This window comes from Ruditapes philippinarum, unplaced genomic scaffold (genome assembly GCF_026571515.1).
Source record: "Ruditapes philippinarum isolate M1 unplaced genomic scaffold, ASM2657151v2 ctg5853_1_1_1_1, whole genome shotgun sequence".
NCBI classification, from domain to species: domain Eukaryota; kingdom Metazoa; phylum Mollusca; class Bivalvia; order Venerida; family Veneridae; genus Ruditapes; species Ruditapes philippinarum.
The window spans coordinates 26957-43939 of record NW_026858911.1 but is presented as its reverse complement, the minus strand read 5'-3'; the positions used below and the strand labels follow the sequence as shown (position 1 = coordinate 43939).

General features: G+C 34.3%; 2 protein-coding genes across 2 annotated transcripts; both read right to left on the bottom strand.

The window, feature by feature from the left end:
* Positions 1–1073: 1073 nt before the first annotated feature.
* LOC132754647 (uncharacterized) lies at positions 1074–6596 on the bottom strand. Its single transcript, XM_060745304.1, has 3 exons — positions 6194–6596; positions 5561–5761; positions 1074–2633 (listed from the first exon to the last, which is right to left on the bottom strand). Exons 1-3 carry the CDS (start codon positions 6594–6596, stop codon positions 2131–2133), a joined length of 1107 nt encoding a protein of 368 aa, XP_060601287.1. The 3' UTR covers positions 1074–2130.
* Positions 6597–8612: 2016 nt separating this feature from the next.
* On the bottom strand, positions 8613–10666 carry LOC132754651 (mucin-3A-like). The gene is made up of 3 exons (XM_060745306.1): positions 10578–10666; positions 9717–10376; positions 8613–9264 (listed from the first exon to the last, which is right to left on the bottom strand). The coding sequence occupies exons 1-3, from the start codon at positions 10664–10666 to the stop codon at positions 8613–8615; spliced, it is 1401 nt and encodes a 466-aa protein (XP_060601289.1).
* Between the last annotated feature and the right edge of the window lie 6317 nt (positions 10667–16983).

Sequence of the window (16983 nt, the reverse complement as noted above, 5' to 3'; positions counted from 1 at the left end):
TTGAAATAAACCGGGCTTTGCTAGGACTCTACCAGGATCAACCGTAGCTCCATCGTCATCCTCTGGGGCTCTGCCAGCATTAACCCGGGTTCTGCCAGCATTCACCGGGGCTCTACCATAGCTCTACTGGCTATATCATACCGAGGATCATCCCCAGTGTGTTCCAGGCAGAGCTAATGATGAAGCCGGCAAAGCTATACTTCCCAGATCATCCCGGACCACCCTAGTGATATTAAATACTTTATTCCATGCTGGATGTTCCAAGATTATCCCGGACATCGCTGGCAGAGTTACAGATGTACCCCCCGGTTGTTTCCAGTCATACCCAGTCGTTTCCAGATCAACCCAGATGTCTTCCGATGCTCTGCTGGGATATCAGTGAGACTGTAGCTTTAGGTAGTCCGGACAAACTTTAAAAATAAAACTCATAAAGGGCCATAACTCTAATAAAAATCATTCTTACAGGACAGTAATACTGTGGCTACTCTATTGGCTACTCTATTGTTCTACCCATTGTTCATTTTAGCCACACAAAAGAAAATAGCCACATAAAATACGGAATGAACGACAACAAGGGAAAGAACAGTTACCTATTGTCCCTCTAGCAACATTAATGTCCCGTGAGAGCAGACAGACAGAGAGGCAGACAACGTAGAAGTGATCCCCATATGTCGCCTTTACCTCGTAGAGGCGCACTATAACACAGTTAGTATTAATCAAAGCAAATTTCAATAATATGACCTTGATGTTCAAAGACAAATAAAGGTCAAGTTTATAATTCAAAATACAGGTTTTGTCAAAAGTTTTTTTATCATACACATAAATAAATAACAAAGTTATGACACAAGGTCTTGTTTAGGTTAAAGTCATATTTGAAATAATCCTCATTTCAATTTTGTTATAAATGTTGTTGTTTTTTTGTTTCTTGCCCAAGTATAAATCAAATCCCTGACTAAATAACAATTTATGGACCATTATAGCAAACTTCACTAACTTGACCTCAAGTGTCAAGGTCAAAATAAGGTAAAGGTCAAGTTAAATTTTATCTCCATTAATGTCTTGTCCCATTGATGTCTTTTCATAACAGTTGACATAAATCTGTGTTGTGCCTTTGAACTTTAAGAAACAGGCAAATATTCTAAGTCAAACATGGGAAACAAAAATGTAAAAACAGCTTTCAGGATTATCTCCCCTTAAGTATAGTTATACTGAATCAAGTCAAAATACTGTGAAATCATTAATATTCGTGGGGGATTAATTTTCGTGAATTTCGTGGTTCAGGTAACCCACAAAATCGAATCCCAACGAACAAATTGTGCCCAAGATAATGTTAAGTAGCAAAAACAGCACCAAAAATGCTCATAGTGGTGCGAAAATGGTACATCGTCTGTAGTCAAACTGTGTGCCTACCTACGATTTTCTTGTACATCATTCATTGAATCAAAGATAAACATAGATATGAATCCAATACTAAACTGACTAATGAGCTTTTGTTATGAATCTTCTGTTGACGGTTAGGGGGAACCACATGAACATGCACGTGTCAACAATTTCATAGCACAAATTAGGGATATTATTTGTATGGTTTTATCGAATTTTGAAATCAACGAATTTTCGGCCCAATATATTTGTTATTCCTTGAAATTGAAATCCAGGAATTTACGACCCCAAGAAATTGCCTTTTGCCGGGAAACCACGAAAATTTATGCCTCAAATTAAAATGATTTCACAGTACTAGTTTGTTAACATTTTGCTACTTTTATGAAAAATTATTTCACATTTATCACTACCTTTTTCAGATAACAAGCATCTTACATTCTCTAAATCCATTATCTAAACATTATCAAATACAAGTTTGTTCTTTCTAAAGAAGCATTGTGCCTTTTTAAAGCAACAAGACATTTTGTTTTTGAGGCATAATGTGCCTTACTATTTAAAGTTGATGTCATGTAATATGCAGTAAAGACCAGCATAATTCAATAAAATCAATCGGGACTACAGTCAGAAAATACATTAATTCTCCGTTTCTTTAACGGTGTTTCAATTTCCAAAAACTCATGATCATTTCTATAGTCAATATTTACATCATGTTCAACACTAGATGATCCACAACCAAACTTCAACTTTTCCTCATATATCTTTTTTTCTAGCCGGGTAATTTTCCAGGAATCCTGCGGTGAAACCTCCAGTTTTCATCTCTTCGGTTATGCCTGAACAGAAGTATTTGTGGTTCAGTACTAGCCAAAGTCCTATAATAGTTTTCATATTAATTTCTTCTTCAGAAACGAACAACTTTTCTTGTCTGGATTCAATTAGAATATCATGTTCACAATCATAGAAATATAGTTGCACACTATCCTCTGATATTCCAATATGAGGCACCAAAAAATGTTGTAAATCTGGATGGAAACGCTTCTGAACAAACGAAAAAACAATGTTCTGGGCTCTCAGTTGATCCTTAATTTTTTTAGTGTTTTTAAGAGCTCCTCTTTGCTCTTCATACACAATCGCCACTGAAGACGACTGTCCTTCATCATCATCATCATCATTATTATTGTCTAGGCTTGAAGTACATACAACAAAGACATGATCAAAGAGAATATCAAGCCTTCCATGCCAAACACTGGTGCTCCCTGAAACATAACAATATAGTATGTAGCATGTAAAACATCACCAAAAACCACACTAATGATTATTTTTAACCTAATTTTGACAAATAATCCTAGAATATTGACCAACTAGAATGTAAAAAAAGAGGGCCATGGTGGCTGTCGATCATTCATCTGATAATACAATTTCATTTTTTCCATGTTCAAGTCAGGAATGAGGTTACATTGTTATTGTTTTTTTGTTGTTGTTTTTTGCTGTTTTTTTTTCTGGGTTTTTTTCCCAAGGTGCACAATTTTTGAAATATTTGAAGATGTCTGCTACACAAAATGCTAAATGACAAATATCTAAGTTATTGGTATTGTAATTTCACACAAGACTCCATAAAATGTTTTTCAATGTAAGTATATTACCTATGTTACCCCTATAGTGGGGCCAATTTTGATCCCAGGGGCGTGATATATAAAAAAGAAATTGTAGAAGATCACAAGGTGATCTTATAATTATGTCAAATACCAGTATCTTAGCTCTGTACTTTCAGAGAAGACTTTTAAGACATTCTTATTATATAAATCTATGTAAACTAATTGACCTGACCCCAAGGGCGATCCCAGGGGCACAACTAAAGTAATGCTAAATAAAAATTATATAAGCTCTTGGCACTGTAGTTGCACAACAAAATGCTAAAATGTATTTTCCAAAACATGCCTAAATAAACTTATATAAAATATAAAACTAATTGTGTGTTTGGGTTTGTTTACCCTCGCCACCGGAAAGAGACCATTGGCTATAAAACTAAGTGACCCATTAGGCAGGATCAATTTTTACCCCAGGGGCATGATTTATAATTTTTGGTAGAGGACCACACGGTGATTATACAAGACAAATATTTATGCTCTTGGCATTGTACTTTTAGGGAAGATTTTCAAGATATTTAAGTCCATTCCTTATATTTTCTCCATTTTTTATTTTTTTATATATATTTTTTTACTAAGTATTAGCTTTGTCAAATATCATTATGAATGTAATTTTTTTTCAACTATCTTTTAATAGGGACATAACTAATCTTTATCTTTTCTCTCTCTTTTTTTCTTCTCATTCTTCATTTATCTTTCTTTTCTTTAAACACTTTCTTTTCTCTCTTTCATACTTACTGTGCACTTTATAGTATTATCAGCTTTTCTTAGCACTCATTTTCTTCTGTCAAAATCTTTTATAAAAAGATCTTAAGATACAAATATACTTGTCATAATTTGATAACATTGATTTGACATTATTTTTTATGTATTCAATTACATGTACTATGATTTGAATGTTTGTAAATTAGGATTGAAAAAATAAAAGAGAAAAAAAAAGATATTTCTAAAATAAAAATCAATGTAAACTAAGTGACTTCAATTAAGGGCGGGGCCATTTTTTACCCCAATGTGTATATGACTTGAAATTTAGTAGCTATCCACTAAGCAATGTAACACAGAGTGGCGGCGTGACAAAGTGGTTAACGCATCAGACTAGTATTCTAAGGACTGCTGACAGCATGGGTTCAAACCCTGTCAGGGGTTAGCCGCTGTTTCCTTGAGCAAGAAACTTTACATTTATTGCTTACAATGCTTAGTACTGGTTGGTTCAAAGAACAGATTCAAGAGTGTTTCAATACGCTAATAGCTTCCAATACAATTGAACTAAAATAAATTTGTATAAACTAAACTAATGTAACATGCCAAATATCTAAGCTACATGCATTGTAGTTTCAAAAAAGAAAGACTTGAGTGTATTTTCCAAAGGGCATGACTTTCAGAAATTTTGTAGAGGTCCAATAGGCAATGACAAATATCAAAGCTCTTGGCATTGTAATTTCATGTAAAGAATCAAAATATTACCAAAACAACCAGTATAATAAAATCCATATCGTTCACAGCATATCACCCAAATTCTCTGCCAGACTTCTTTTGGCTAAGGCCCCCACGGTTACACGTTTAAACAAATTCGTTTTGATTGTCATTTGTAAACATTGACGATATTGCTTACCGTTTAATCGAAATGACCATATTATCTTACAAATATCTTGATCATTGCCTGTAATCATTGATTTTATCAATTCTTATTGGTTTATTCCAAAGTCAAAAACGGAAAATGGGTGTTTACAACCTTCCACACAGCATTGCTTTGCAATAATCGCTTGTGACATAATACATTTTTGTAAGTTTGATTTTCCTTTGATCTTTCAAAAGAGAGAAATGGAGATTCGATGCATAAAATGTGTGCCGACACAATCGTGATGACCTTTGAACATAATTTATTTGTTTGTTTTGTACATGTGTTAAAAATAGAAAGTAAGTCATCATCTGGCGACTCGAATACATGATGTTGTATAGTACATATAGGTACCCCTGTTTAAACGGTATCGTTTCGGTTCTTAACAATCGTGAAAACGTTTACAAAAAATTGTAAACGTGGGAGCCTTACTTTTGGCATACATTTTAATTTATATATGATTCCATACATATGTTAATCTACATAGAAATTAATTGTTGCATTTTGCTCTAAATCGCATATTTGTATTTTTCTATTCAATTATCATTATATTCCAAAATTATTTATTATTACTCTGCAATAATGACTACATTTGCTTAGCCTCTGAATGCCTGAAGTCATCTTTAAGTGTGTTTTCGTCTTGCCTTACAATTAAAATTTGAATAATGCTCTTAAATTAAACTTATTAGCCAATATAAAGAAAAACTTTTTTCTTTCATGAATATATGCTATATAATATCATAACACACATCAAAATGAGAAAATATTCCATTTTCATGTAGGCTTTGTGCTCATGAAACTATTGCAATTGGCTCACTTCTCAGTGTGATCATATGTAGCCAATTCTCTCAAAACAAAAAATATCCTCTATTTATGCAAAACCTATGTATAATTTAACCAGGTTTTCTTTAAAAGTTACCCATACTTGTGTCTCCAAATGTTCCTGACATTTCTTCCATGCAACATGGACATCTAGTGGATCTGGAACCTCTGTTTTGTTGATCAACTACGTAAGCAGGACAAACTACCAACTGCGATAAAAGATGATGTGCCAGAATTATGGGGACTTCAGAATCAAATTTTACATCATGTACTGCATTGTACAACTTTCTAGCAGCCTCTGTAAATTAGAAGCAGTGTAATGAGTCATTTAAAAGTGTGTGTGTTTTGTTGGTATTTTATCAGGGGTTGGTGTTTTATGCCCCACCATCACTGTTAAAGTCAAATAAAGACCGTCAAGCCTTACTGGTGGAGAGAGACCTTAGCTGCCCCTCCATAAATCTTGTACCTGAGTAGAAATACCAGCTATCTGTGATCATAATTTAGCTGGACTGCTTCTTTAAATGATATGGTTTGGGTGAATTCCTATAATTTGTAGACATTTAAATCATCAATCAAAATTATCTATTTCTTTATATGTGTATTAATTATTGATCAAGTGAAAAATAATAATAAAAAATATCAACAATACATAGATACATGGGGTCGTATGTATATCTGTGATAGATATCACCACTTTCGGCGACAGCTCTAGTTATTTTATGTTGGATACCAATTAGATTATAAATGCTAGTATACTCTACCTGGTTTTGAAAATTTTTCAAAAAAAAACACAGTAGATTCTCCACGGCAAATTTTGCTCCTTTATCTTTGGGTAATATATCATCTCTTATGTATTTATCAAGAACTCTGATACCATCCTGGAAAATGTTTTTAAGTTTTCGCAACTTCACAAGGTCTTTATTTCCGTGATCTTTTGGCTCCTTTTCTACTCGGCATATTGCATCTGTAAATGTGAAGCTCTCGGCTGCATTACAAAATGAGAGGTCCTTTCTGGCCTGACAAATTTTATTTAAAACCAGAGGAAACACTTCAAAATTATCTATGCTGTACAACGCGTTTTTAACAAGTATATGTTTATAATCGTGTTTTATCTTCGGTCTGGGGTTTGACATGATTCCTATAATCTGTGATTCATGCAAGGACCTGCAACTTTATGACTTATAATTCATTTGCCACTTTCTCCAACAAAATACTAACAAAACGAAACTAAGATTGTTGTTGTTGTTGTTGTTTATCATAATTGTCGAGATGTTCCGATTAAATAGTTTTACTCATTTACGGAAGGGGCCGAAATGTTGCGATTGCTAATCCCTGTACCATACAGAACACTGTCACGAATCATCGGTATAGATTCTATTACATAAAATTATGTAACTAAATATCACTTGATATTATTTCAGTCAACAATATTTAGCCCTTAATAAGACATAATCAGAGACTTTTAATTACAATTAATTTTGTAATATAAAGCATTATAAGATTATGTCCCTGATTAGGCCTACTATGTATACAGTATAGATCTAACCAGGTACGTATATTCAATAGTATCGTACCAAAGTTGTCAAAATTATTAATGCAAGACATATTTTTAACATAACATTAGAAAAAAGATTCCCTCTAAGAACTTATTTATGTACAATATTATAGAACTTCTTTAACATAAGGTAACATTGATTATATTGAGAAAACATGTCATCAATTCAAGGGAAACAACTCCTACTATTTTTAAATTGATATCCACTTAGGAGTTGTACCTCTTGTCATGAATACTTAATGCATTAATATCATAAGAAAAAAAAATAAAAAAGACCAAAGGTCATTCAAGGTGTTCAAGAGAAATAGGTACAAAAAGGGCAGTGGGTGCAAAGAGTGGATCAAGCCTAGAATCAATGATCTTAAACATTAGTCTCAATTACGCAGCAAAGAAATAGAATTGCCCCATAAATTGTCAAACTTTGCGTTGTAATACTTGGTTAACCAGGCACATATGTTAACATTTATATGTATCTATTTTTACAGAAGGAAAAGAAAGAAAATTATGCCTTAACTTTCCTTTTTTCAAGTTAGTTCTTCATATATAACCAACCTCTTAAAACTTTAAGTTTGGTTAAGTATTAAGTCTTTGAACCTATGAGCTCTTGTATCGATTGCAGGACGAAATGACTGATTATACTTACATGCTTGTTTTCACAGATTTGTAGTAATCTTTTATATGGGTATTTATATTAGCCTATACATTTCGGAAGCGATGGTTTGATTTCGTAGGTTTGTGACAATCTTATATAAGGCTAAATACATTAGCCTTTAAATATCGAATATATAGCTAAATACAATAGCCTTTAAGATATCGAAAAAGATTATACTTTAAGGTTTGTTCTCCTACGTTTATAATTGACTGAGGTAATCTGACATAGTTTACTATTGCAGACGATGGTAGTATCCCAGTGTGCATTGCAAAATAGTAGGGAACTAATACCCAGCATGCAAAATTCATTCTTGAATATATAAAAGTAAAATTATCAGGTTTAAAAGGGGTAAAATATTAAATAAAACAACACATGTACATTTATGAATGTTTATTATTGATTATGACAAGAAACTTTACTAAAATAAGTCATAATAATCTTTAATTTGACCAAATCAGAGCGTGGGAAAGTTTGAAAGAAAGTAGTCCGTGAAATAGTTGGTATTCATACACATTGCTGAACCCAAACTCCTTGTGCTGAACCATGTGACGTACTGACTGGAGATAATTTTATATATGGTCATATACCCATTTAAACATAAATCAGTAAAAAAATGTAATAACAAACCTATGTTTAATATATGTAATTTAATTATACATGTACCTGTACCGGTTACAAAATACCGGAAGGAGGATAATGAAAGTATTGATATGGAAACAATGTTAATAACTTCAAAGTAAATAAATTCAAGGGATGCCACTCATAGTGACGTCTAAACAGTCAATTTAGTTTAGGTAGAAACATTCGGATGAAAATCTTTTCTTTGTGTTTTCTTGTTACAATACTGTCGTTTTTTGCATTTTGTAAAATGGAAAAACTAAGGATTTTGGCTCTTCTCTGGCGCAGTTGTTATGTTTACTTATTTCAAGCAGTCTTAGGGTACTAAAATGTCTGAGAGTAGTGTCCTGTATGTGAGTGGTGTCCAATATGTCTGTGAGTAGTGTACTGTATGTGAGTAGTGTCCTGTATGTCTCTGAGAAGTGTACTGTATGTGAGTAGTGTCCTGTATGTCTGTGAGTACTGAACTGTATGTCTGTGAGAGGTCGTCTGTATGTCTGTGAGTAGTGTACTGTATGTCTGTGAGTAGTGTCCTTTATGTATGGGAGTAGTGTCCTGTATGTCTGTGAGTAGTGCACTGTATGTGAGTAGTGTCCTGTATGACTCTGAGAAGTGTACTGTATGTGAGTAGTGTCCTGTATGTCTGTGAGTACTGAACTGTATGTCTGTGAGAGGTCGTCTGTATGTCTGTGAGTAGTGTACTGTATGTGAGTAGTGTCCTGTATGACTCTGAGAAGTGTACTGTATGTGAGTAGTGTCCTGTATGTCTGTGAGTACTGAACTGTATGTCTGTGAGAGGTCGTCTGTATGTCTTGTGAGTAGTGTACTGTATGTCTGTGAGTAGTGTCCTTTATGTATGGGAGTAGTGTCCTGTATGTCTGTGAGTAGTGCACTGTATGTGAGTAGTGTACTGTATGTCTGTGAGTAGTGTCCTTTATGTATGGGAGTAGTGTCCTGTATGTCTGTGAGTAGTGTCCTTTATGTATGGGAGTAGTGTACTGTATGTCTGTGAGTAGTGTACTGTATGTCTGTGAGTAGTGTCCTGTATGTTTGTGAGTAGTGTCCTGTATGTTTGTGAGTAGTGTCCTGTATGTCTGTGAGTAGTGTATTGTATGTCTGTAAGAAGTGTACTGTATGTCTGTGAGTTGTGTCCTGTATGTTTTGTGAGTAGTGTCCTGTATGTCTGTGAGTAGTGTACTGTATGTGAGTAGTGTCCTGTATTCTTGTGAGTAGTGTCCTTTATGTATGGGAGTAGTGTATTGTATGTCTGTAAGAAGTGTACTGTATGTCTGTGAGTTGTGTCCTGTATGTTTGTGAGTAGTGTCCTGTATGTGAGTAGTGTCCTGTATATGAGTAGTGTACTGTATGTTTGTGAGTAGTAAACTGTGTGTTTGTGAGTAGTGTCCTGTATGTCTGTGAGTTGTATACTGTATGTGCGTAGTGTCCTGTATGTGAGTAGTGTACTGTGTGTCTGTGAGTACTGTCTTATTGTATGTGAGTAGTGTACTGTATGTTTGTGAAAAGTGTCCTGTATGCTTGTGAGTAGTGTACTGTATGTGAGTAGTGTCCTGTATGTGAGTAGTGTACTGTGTGTTTGTGAGTACTGTCTTATTGTATGTGAGTAGTGTACTGTATGTTTGTGAAAAGTGTCCTGTATGTCTGTGAGTAGTGTACTGTATATCTGAGAGTAACGTCCTGTATGTCTGTAAGTAGTGTCCTGTATGTGAGTAGTGTCCAATATGTCTCTGAGTAGTGTACTGTATATTTGTGAGTAGGGTCTTGTATGTCTGTGAGTAGTGTACTGTATGTCTGTGAGTAGTGTGCTGTATGTCTGTGAGTAGTGTACTGTATGTCTGTGAGTAGTGTCCTGTATGCTTGTGTGAGTAGTATCCTGTATGTGTGTGAGTAATGTACTGTATTCCTGTGGGAAGTGTCCTGTATGCTTGTGAGTAGTGTACTGTTTGTGAGTAGTGTCCTGTATGTGTGTGAGTAGTGTAATGTATGTCTGTGAGTATTTCCTGTATGTAAGTAGTGTCCTGTATGTCTGTGAGTAGTGTACTGTATATCTGTGAGTAGAGTCCTGTATGTCTGTGAGTAGTGTACTGTATGTGAGTAGTGTCCTGTATGTGAGTAGTGTACTGTATGTCTGTGAGTAGTGTACTGTATATTTGTGAGTAGGGTCTTGTATGTCTGTGAGTAGTGTACTGTATGTCTGTGGGTAGTATACTGTATGTCTGTGAGTAGTGTACTGTATGTAAGTAGTGTCCTGTATGTCTGTGAGTAGTGTACTGTATATCTGTGAGTAGAGTCCTGTACGTCTGTGAGTAGTGTTCTGTATGTGAGTTGTGTACTGTATGTATGTGAGTAGTAAACTGCATGTTTGTGAATAGTGTCCTTCTGTGAGTAGTGTACTGTATGTCTGTCGGTAGTGTCCTGTAGTATGTAAGGAGTGTCTGGTATGTCTGTCAGTAGTGTCCTGTATGTCTGTCGGTGGTGTGTAGTATGTTAGTAGTGTCAGGTATGTCTGTCACTTGTGTACTGTAATGTCTGTCGGTAGTGTCCAGTATGTCTGTCAGTATTGTTCTGTAGTATATTAGTAGTGTCCGGTATGTCTGCCGGTAGTGTCTGGTATGTTTGTCAGTAGTGTCCGGTATGTCTGTCGGTAGTGACCTGTAGTATGTTAGTAGTGTCCGGTATATCTGTCGGTAGTGTTCGGAATGTCGGTCGGTAGTGTCCTGTAGTATGTAAGTAGTGACGGATATGTCTGTCAGTAGTGTCCGGTATGTTCTGTATAGTATGTTAGTAGTTTGCAGTATATCTGTTAGTAGTGTCTGTATGTCTGTTGGTAATGTTTGATATGTATGTCGGTGGTCTTCTGAAGTGTCCGGTTTGACTGTCGGTATTATTCTGTTTGTCTGTCAGTAGTATCCTGTATGTCTATTTAGTGTCCTGTATGTAGTGACCTGTATGTCTGTCGGTAGTGCCCAGTATGTATGTCGGTAGTGTACAGTATGTCTGACGGTAGTGTCCTGTATGTCTGTCGGTAGTGTCCTGTATGTCTGTCGGTAGTGTCCAGTATGTCTGTCGGTAGTGTCCTGTATGTCTGTCGGTAGTGCCCAGTATGTCTGTCGGTAGTGTCCAGTATGTCTGTCGGTAGTGTCCTGTGTGTCAGTAGTCTACCATGCGTCAGTAGTATCCTAGCTGTATGTCAGTGTGTTAGTAGTGTCATTTGTGTCAGTTCAATGTTTGAGTAGTTTTAATTTTATTATTATTTCATACGAAAGATTGTAAGTTTTTTTTTTAGTTTTTAGTGGAGTAGCGGGGGATCGAACTCGCAACCCCTAGACTTGTAGTCAAACAGTGTTACCACTGCACCACAGCGCCCGCTCTGATTTATAAATGTTTTGGAAGTCCCTATATACATTATCACATTCGTAAACATGAAATTGAGTAATACAATTGAATTTTCACACCTAAATAGTTAATATAGCTAATAGGTCTAAAGTGTTTTACAATGGCCGATATTCGTGTCCTTGCTCGAGGGGTTATGATAAAGGACTTTACACATACGAGTAGTAAATGGAAAATAAGTTAGAAAGTTGACAGGTTAAAAAAACACATTCTAGAGAAAGCCATGTTCCGTTAAATAGAATCGCATTCTAATACTGACAATAAAGAAAGTTGTACTTGTTAGTTGAGACAAGTCTATACATGTATAATATAGTTTCACTAGCTCAAATATTTCTTTTGGCGGAAATTAGGTAAAAAAAGTACAGTGAGTTGGCCAATAACGGATCACTAGTGAAACTTTAAGTGTTTATGAACGAATGATTTTTAAATTCTTAAATAAATGTATGTAGATTTAAAGTAATTTTATTCTTCTTTTACTGTATACTTCTTGTGAATTTGTATTTTGAACGCATCATGGTGCATTTACCTTTTTCAAACATATAGTAAACATGCCAATAACGGGTCAAATCAGTCATTAGCGGATCACGTGACATACGAATGGGGGATTGTCTCAAAACTCGAATTTTCTGTCAAATTCGTCCTGCACAAAGAAAATATTGCACAAATATATGTCAACCCTGAATATCAGAGTGCAAAGAGTACCACTAAGTAAAGAATTCAAGAGGCAACTGAAGGATTGTGGATAACATAGTTATGTTATGATTGTAATAATGGTGAACTAGATAACTGCTCTCAATGATTTATGTAGGCAACAACCACAAGACAAATGGTTGACATTAAATGCATATTCATTTTTTTTCAGGATTACAGGGGACAAAGCAGCTCATGAAAATACCTTCTATGTAAAACTTGATTAATGTAACTGTAACCTTAATGTGCTGTTGTTGTTGTTGTTGTTGTTGTGAAACAAAAGCTAAAAGTGCAATACCTAGAAATGTTCATGACCTTCTATGTGGTCAGTATGATTAGAATAATTATACTAAATGTAAGAATAACAAACAAAATTTTCAACATATACTGCTTTACACATCCTTATAAACAAATCTGCAATAAAAAACGAACAAAATCATAACAAAATACATGTACTAGTGTAAAACAATTCTGACTATCATTCATAAAAGGCAATGTATAATAATTCTGATTGTGCAGACAAATGGATATGAAATTCTATGTCACAATAAATTGTTATAAAACAGTAGCAACAGCTTCAAAAATATGTAATTTAAGTAAAAAAGAATTCTTTATTGTTATATGTAACAGACATGTGACTGAAAAAATTGTATTTTTGTTGGGTTTAATGTTCCACCAACACAATTTTAGGTCATAGGCTGGACTTCTGTGTACAGTTTTTTCTTTTCCTTTAGCCTTTGGAAGCATCATAATCTGAAACAATAAAACAAATAAACATTGAGCTGGCATGGATTCATTAAGTATAATTTTACTATTTAATACTTTTACCCATTCTGCATTGAAATGTCTTTGTTAGCATATGAAACAAGAGCTGTCAGAGGAGACAGCTCCACCCGACTAATCAATTACTGGACACAATATTTAAAGGTTCAAGATAAGACTATGGACAAAATTATCATATAAATATATTTCAGTATCAACATCAAGAATCCACGTATAAGTTCAATATTTGAGCGATATATGACATGCAAGTGACCATGTCAGACAATAATTCCTATGCTCTAATGGAAAAGACAACAATTTGAAATCTAAAATTATTCCCTTCAATAAAAAGAATGATAAGAGCTAAACTTATGTGAAGTTTTAAAAGAAAAATCATAGTTCAAAGAGGAAGTAACTCTTGAAATAAAACGTTGATTAATGACAAAGAACTGTCTGAACAATTATCTAAAGTCTATGGGGAGGGGGGAGGGGGTAAATTATAGAAATATTCATTTTAGAGTAACAAATTTATCACATGTGATGTTGGTGATAATAAGTAACGTAGATGCCTTGAGAAATGAAGAAAATGGAGAAGTAATAAATTAATTTAGTTTTATTAAATTTTTAACAAAATTTTAAGTTAAAGCCCCGTCTTAAAATATACTATATACATTTGAAGTCACATATTCTGTAGGAATAATTCTGTTTTAAGTCTTTCACAAATCATGTTGGCGATGATGTAAAGGAACATATATTTGAAGTTTGAAGTGGATACATTAAGAAATAAAGAAGTGGCAGTAAAAAAAATATTTTTAATGAAAAATCTTTATCCAAGGGGAGATAATTATGGAAATAGTTTTGCCAGAGTTATCAACCTTGTCACATAAGACGTGGTTGATGATAAGGAACATTATGATTTGAAGTTTGAAGTTGATGCTTTAAGAAAAAAAATGTATATGTAAAAAATATTTTACTGTAAAATTACTTCACAAATGTCTTAAACTGAAATCAGGAAACAGACGCTGGGTGAGGACATGTCTCAATATATATGTCATATAAATAGCTGAATATGAATAAAGAAATATATTCTTTGTATCTGATTTATTTAATAACAATGAGTTATGATGTTATATATAGTCTTGAAAAAAAACTGGATATCTACGTACATGTAGCCTGTAACAGTATTTCACTGTTGCAGCTGTTTATACTGCATAAAATACTTCTTAATACACTTGTTACTATATATAGTAACAAAATTGCCTTTGCGGCCCGGGGCCGAGAACTAGTTATCAGCCCGCAGAACATGTGCACGTGCACAAACTGAAACAATGACGTCACATTTAACGTCATCAAACAGTTATCTGTAAAAGTGAAAGTAGGTTGTCAGCACGAATCGCTTTATTTTTATTATGAGACCCTAAGCGTATTTAGTACAAACACATGTTTGTTACTATTGAAATTTGAAGAAATAATACGACAAATTCATTCCAAAAAAATGAAAATAAAACTTGCTTCTTGGTTCTACTGCTTTAAACACGCAAACAGAAAACATCTCTGTACAGAACAGTGAGGAGTAGACAAGAATTTCAACGAAAGAACTTCAAAGTCTTTTTGTTTTGATTATGTTTTTTTTTTTTTTTAATGCTACTATTAGATCTACCAAGTGTATTAAAGACATTAATACACGTCAGCGTAGGGCCGGAAGGTGATAATCGGCCCTGAATGAATAATGGCCCTCGGGCTAAAGCCCTCAGGTCCATTATCCATTTTGCGGGCCGATTATCACCTTCCGGCCCTCTCCTGCCGTGTATTAACCTCTTATTTTGGCATGGACTGCATAATTCAGTTGTAATATTAACATAAATCATTTAAACTTTATATCATTTATTTATTTATTTGGTCTACAAACCAAAATTTTCTTTAAAAAATATCTTCTATAATAGGTTGGATAACTTTGAGGCGGTCTCTTCCTGTAAAATTGCATGATCCGCTTTTGGACAACTCGGTGCAATTCATTTGAATAGCGCTATCAAAATAATTCCTCAAGTATTTTTTAAACGGTTGGTGTTGCGGGTTGTTAACATATTGGGCATCAAATATCTACCAGCTTTGATCCAATATCTTTCGAGTTTTTATGATAAATAAGGCAACAATTTCAAATATGCGTTGTCAACGGCGCTAAATTTCACGAGAAACGGAAACGCTTGGTTAAGCATCTGAGTGAATCTAATATGAATTACACGGATGTTTACATTTTTTCCGCTGTCAAGTAGCTAACATCCTAATGTACATGCCTGTTAGGTAAAAACGTTTTTAAGCTCAAAAACTGTTAAAAAGAATATTTCGTTAAATTACTGACTGATCCGTTATTGGCTCTGATCCGCTATTTGCTAACTCACTGTACGTTAATGCAGCAAACCTCTAGACTCATGCTAATTTTTACGTGTAATGTCTAAGTTACAGGTAAAATAAGTGAACAAGCTTTCAAACGTAAATTAGATCTACAAAATAAATATCAAAATACAAATAAAGTCAAAGCGTTTTGTTTTGATTATGTTTTTTTTTTTTTTTTTTAATGCTACTATTAGATCTACCAAGTGTATTAAAGACATTAATACACGTCAGAAGGTGATAATCGGCCCTGAATGAATAATGGCCCTCGGGCTAAAGCCCTCGGGTCCATTATCCATTTTTGCGGGCCGATTATCACCTTCCGGCCCTCTCCTGCCGTGTATTAACCTCTTATTTTGGCATGGACTGCATAATTCAGTTGTAATATTAACATAAATCATTTAAACTTTATATCATTTATTTATTTATTTGGTCTACAAACCAAAATTTTCTTTAAAAAATATCTTCTATAATAGGTTGGATAACTTTGAGGCGGTCTCTTCCTGTAAAAATTGCATGATCCGCTTTTGGACAACTCGGTGCAATTCATTTGAATAGCGCTATCAAAATAATTCCTCAAGTATTTTTTAAACGGTTGGTGTTGCGGGTTGTTAACATATTGGGCATCAAATATCTACCAGCTTTGATCCAATATCTTTCGAGTTTTTATGATAAATAAGGCAACAATTTCAAATATGCGTTGTCAACGGCGCTAAATTTCACGAGAAACGGAAACGCTTGGTTAAGCATCTGAGTGAATCTAATATGAATTACACGGATGTTTACATTTTTTCCGCTGTCAAGTAGCTAACATCCTAATGTACATGCCTGTTAGGTAAAAACGTTTTTAAGCTCAAAACTGTTAGAAGAATATTTCGTTAAATTACTGACTGATCCGTTATTGGCTCTGATCCGCTATTTGCTAACTCACTGTACGTTAATGCAGCAAACCTCTAGACTCATGCTAATTTTTACGTGTAATGTAAGTTACAGGTAAAATAAGTGAACAAGCTTTCAATCCACGTAAATTAGATCTACAAAATAAATATCAAAATATACAAATAAAGGACCTTCAAAGTCTTTTTGTTTTGATTATGTTTTTTTTTTTTTTTTTAATGCTACTATTAGATCTACCAAGTGTATTAAAGACATTAATACACGTCAGCGTAGGGCCGGAAGGTGATAATCGGCCCTGAATGAATAATGGCCCTCGGGCTAAAGCCCTCGGGTCCATTATCCATTTTGCGGGCCGATTATCACCTTCCGGCCCTCTCCTGCCGTGTATTAACCTCTTATTTTGGCATGGACTGCATAATTCAGTTGTAATATTAACATAAATCATTTAAACTTTATATCATTTATTTATTTATTTGGTCTACAAACCAAAATTTTCTTTAAAAAATATCTTCTATAATAGGTTGGATAACTTTGAGGCGGTCTC